Source organism: Mercenaria mercenaria, chromosome 13 (genome assembly GCF_021730395.1).
Source record: "Mercenaria mercenaria strain notata chromosome 13, MADL_Memer_1, whole genome shotgun sequence".
Classification (NCBI taxonomy): Eukaryota; Metazoa; Mollusca; class Bivalvia; order Venerida; family Veneridae; genus Mercenaria; species Mercenaria mercenaria.
In genome coordinates this window covers 68,039,673-68,043,601 of record NC_069373.1, presented here as the reverse complement: position 1 = coordinate 68,043,601, position 3,929 = coordinate 68,039,673, and the positions used below count along the sequence as shown (strand labels likewise).

Below are 3,929 nucleotides of genomic sequence, written 5' to 3'. Positions count from 1 at the left end.
ACCACTTCTAATTCCAGACAAAAAAAAATGTCACACACATGTTCACTTCATGGAGGTCATTTGTATAAAGTTTCATTGAAATCCTTTTAAAATTCTGGATATTCTTGGCTTTACATTCTTTACTGCGATTAACATACAGTGTGCCCCCTTTGCACATTTGTCATCCCAAGAAAAAGAACATCACATATATGAACAGTTACTAATAAACACATGTATGGAGAACTTGTGTTGATGTGAAGCATGACATTCATTACATTACTGATATCCTCATGCCGTTTCTTCTCGTCTACACGAGCTGATGAGTAGAACTTTTGTCCCCTGAACAATGGCATATTCATTCTTCACTTGCATAATGAATATGACCGCATTCTTCACAGGTCAAAAGAATATTATCTGTGAAAAAATGATTACAAGAAATCATTCCGAAATTTGTTCTTGCTTTATTCCATTTATTTTATGATCTGTTTAACCGCAGTCGTGAGCTCGACTTGCACGCTGATGTATGTCTTAAATCGAAAGAAATGCGACTTGTGAACTGTCATGATGTTGGGATAGCTTTGTCAAAGAATGGGTTTTTGTTCTATCGGTTGAGATGACTTTGAATTTTATCTTTATTTGCTAATAAGGCGGCGATTGTGATAATATTTAAGTTTCCGTGCACTTTTATTTATAATGGTATAGTTTAACAGATAACGGACTATTTTATTGTTGGACAATCATGACTTCAGTACAGCTATTTTCTTTCGCCTTTATTTGCTTCACTTGCTTTTCAAAAGTGTTTTCTTGCGAAGAGTGTAAAACTGAAGTAGGGATCCTGAAATCAAAGATCAAGGAACTGGAAAATGTTATCAACATTTTAAATAAAACTACCCTAAAAAGGAATGAGCTGGATTTGACGCCTTCAGAAGGTAAAACTAGTTTCACATATTTGACAATATTTAATGTTTCTATTATTAGCACGGACACATGGGACCAGGACCCCTCCACTTCCTCTTCCGCCCCTGCAAAGTGTAAGCCAATATATTTTTAACATTATAACACGTACTGAGCATAGGTGACGATCAAAAAACTGTTTTGTTTTCTTTTGTTTTTGACATTGGGAACTATTGCTTGCGCTGGAGCCCCAGCTGTGTATCATGCGTGTCATAAATAGGGTACCAAAATTATTTCGCTTCCGACTATATTATACCGGATCATCACTTCCTATGATAAAAGTCCAATTTAGGTACCCGACTGCGATATGCGTTGTACAAAGCAGGGATCAATTTGCTGGGAGATGTTCCATATAAGTAAAATCAATCGATCTGTAGTAGTTATTGATTTCTCGTTTGAACCTAAATGTCAGTTGGCTGGACCGGTGTCATTTGACAGAATGGTTAAAGACACGTCGATTGATACCAGGGATTCATAGGTAGGTGCTTATTCGAAGTAAAAGAGCTAAGATGCTAATCTCTACTTTTAAAAAGCTAAAAAGCGTTGATGGTAAAAAAAATGTATTTTTAAAACATGCAGATATTGTAACAAAACCCGTTTTATGATCGTCACTATGCTCAGTACCAGTCGGCAGGGGCGACGGAGGGGGTGGGGGCTTCCTCACCCACAAGTGTCTGTGATTGTTAATTCATTATAACTTTTAACAACTTTCAAATGTACCTCATGAAACCAGTGACCAAACTGAGTAATATCTTGTAGTGTAACCGTTGTTGTTGCTACAACTTAAAACAAATGGCGTAAGTAGTAACAAAAAATGTAGACAGTCTGCTAGAATAATAATGTCGACATTTTCTTTTTATATTTTGTTCTGTTTCTTTTCACATAGAAGAATTCTACAACGAAAAAAGATTATGAGTTTTGACGATGAATACAGATATTTATTACATGTTAAAAGGCGTATATGAGTGCTCAATATCACAAAGGTACGAAACTCCATATACAAGTCTTTGTTTTCAGTTAGAAAGAGGGCGATACCCGACGTAAATGTGGCATTTTCAGTTTCTCTTACATCTGACCAGAACCACATTGGACTTGCTCAGACGATTAAATTTGACAACGTTTTGTTGAATGATGGTCAAGGTTATAACAAACATTCTGGAGTATTTGTAGCTCCGCAGGGTGGAGTATGTGCACTAATTACTACATTTATTTTTATGATTTTTTATCAAATTAGAACGTCGGCGTCAAATGTGTTTATGTCATATTATATCATTCCAGAACGTACGAATTTTAGCGATTTCTGATTGGTTTAGCCGAGACGTTCACTCTTGATAAACCCCTTGTTAACAATTCTGTTTCATAAGCGTATTGTAGCGTTTAATTACCTATAGTTATTTTTAGAAATTTTCAAACGAAAGATTCTAATTATCGTCTGATGTATAATTTGTTTCATCGTGTGTGTGTGTGTGTGTTTTTTTTTTATTATTTTACTATAGGTCTGATACCCCTACAGGTGATTATTTTTTTAGGCCTCATCAATAATTGCTTTTGAAATCGATGCATTTTCTATTTTGTTTTGCGTAAGTATACAACAGCAAAAATATTGAGCATTAGATAACTGTATATGGTTCATCAACCATAGATATAGTACAGTCACGTCCGGAACTCGTCGGACATAACAGCATAACGGAATAATGTTTAATATAGCTTTCATACTAGTAAACACACCACATGATCAAAGTCAACTCATTTCGGTACAGCCGTATTAAGCTCGTTTACATGATCTACAATGACCTATGCCACGTGACTAAGTTTCTTGATAACGGATCATAGGTATTTTTGCAATTCGAACGTTTTAAGCAACCGTTCCGCCAATTAGACGAAAATATTCGGTTTTTTTCTTCCCTCGGTGTCTTGAGCAACGTTGAGTGAAACGTTAACTTTGAATGGCACTGTTTACAGTTTAAGTAAGAAGTATGTGTCGGTCAGTACATTTAACAGGTATAATGGTATGTCTAAAAAGAAATGCACGGAGGGGTACCTGGGGTCTTCCTCCACCATTAAAGCTGGAAAGTCGCCATATGACCTATCATGTGTCGGTGCGACGTTAAATCCAACACACAAAAAAAAATGTCTAAAAAGATAAAATAAGTATGTCTAATAAAGTCCTTCGTCCCTCGCGGCAAATCCTCGCGAAACGCCTCTGAGAAAGAAAGCACAATAATATTCGATGCATTCTTTTCAGGTGTACTTATTCGCTTACATATTCTGTCACACCAACCCTAGTTCCTCGGTCAGTCAAACCTGGATCGAGCTGATGCACAATGGTAAACGTATAAATTCGGGAGTTGGTGATTCGAGGCATAGCTGGCAAGACATTCAAGGAACTAACATCGCTATCATTCGAGTAAACGCTGGTGACAGCATCTGGGTGCAGAATTTCTATGAGCACGACGCAAGTCTGTATACTTTTGAAGGTGCCACTACATTTTCTGGTTCCCTGCTTTATGTTTGAAATGAAATACTGCTCATCTTGCAGATCCTATGAAAAATAAAAACTTCAGCAGCAGCAGCAGCTACGTTTCTCATTGTTTTTAATTTACATTTCATATAGTATAATGTACGTAATAGCATTCTACTTCCATGTGTTTATCTGGTAAGTATACAGATACGGATTTAAATTCAAAATGATAATTTATACTAGAAATGAATATTGAGTTTCAGTTATTCAGTTAAAATATCAACTGTGTAGCCTTGACCTTGAAATAGCAATGTAGTTGCTTGAGGATGCGAGTACGTGGTTCAAAATGGAGTTGTCATTTTGACAGGAGCATTAAAAATTGAAATACTGAAATACTGAATTAACGGTAATGGTGGCATATATATTTGAGCTCATTTCCAGATTTTACAGTGTTGTTGGAGTGGGACCCTTGTATCAGTTGGTACAATCGTTTCCAGCGAGTTTTCTGTGGCGATTTGAAAGTTGGCAAATGTAA

General features: G+C 36.3%; 1 protein-coding gene across 1 annotated transcript; it reads left to right on the top strand.

Moving 5' to 3' along the window:
* Nucleotides 1-667: 667 nt before the first annotated feature.
* LOC123530230 (complement C1q tumor necrosis factor-related protein 2-like) lies at nt 668-3,508 on the top strand. Its single transcript, XM_045310985.2, has 3 exons — nt 668-908; nt 1,951-2,117; nt 3,179-3,508. The coding sequence occupies exons 1-3, from the start codon at nt 719-721 to the stop codon at nt 3,446-3,448; spliced, it is 627 nt and encodes a 208-aa protein (XP_045166920.2). The 5' UTR covers nt 668-718; the 3' UTR covers nt 3,449-3,508.
* The last annotated feature ends 421 nt before the right edge of the window (nt 3,509-3,929 follow it).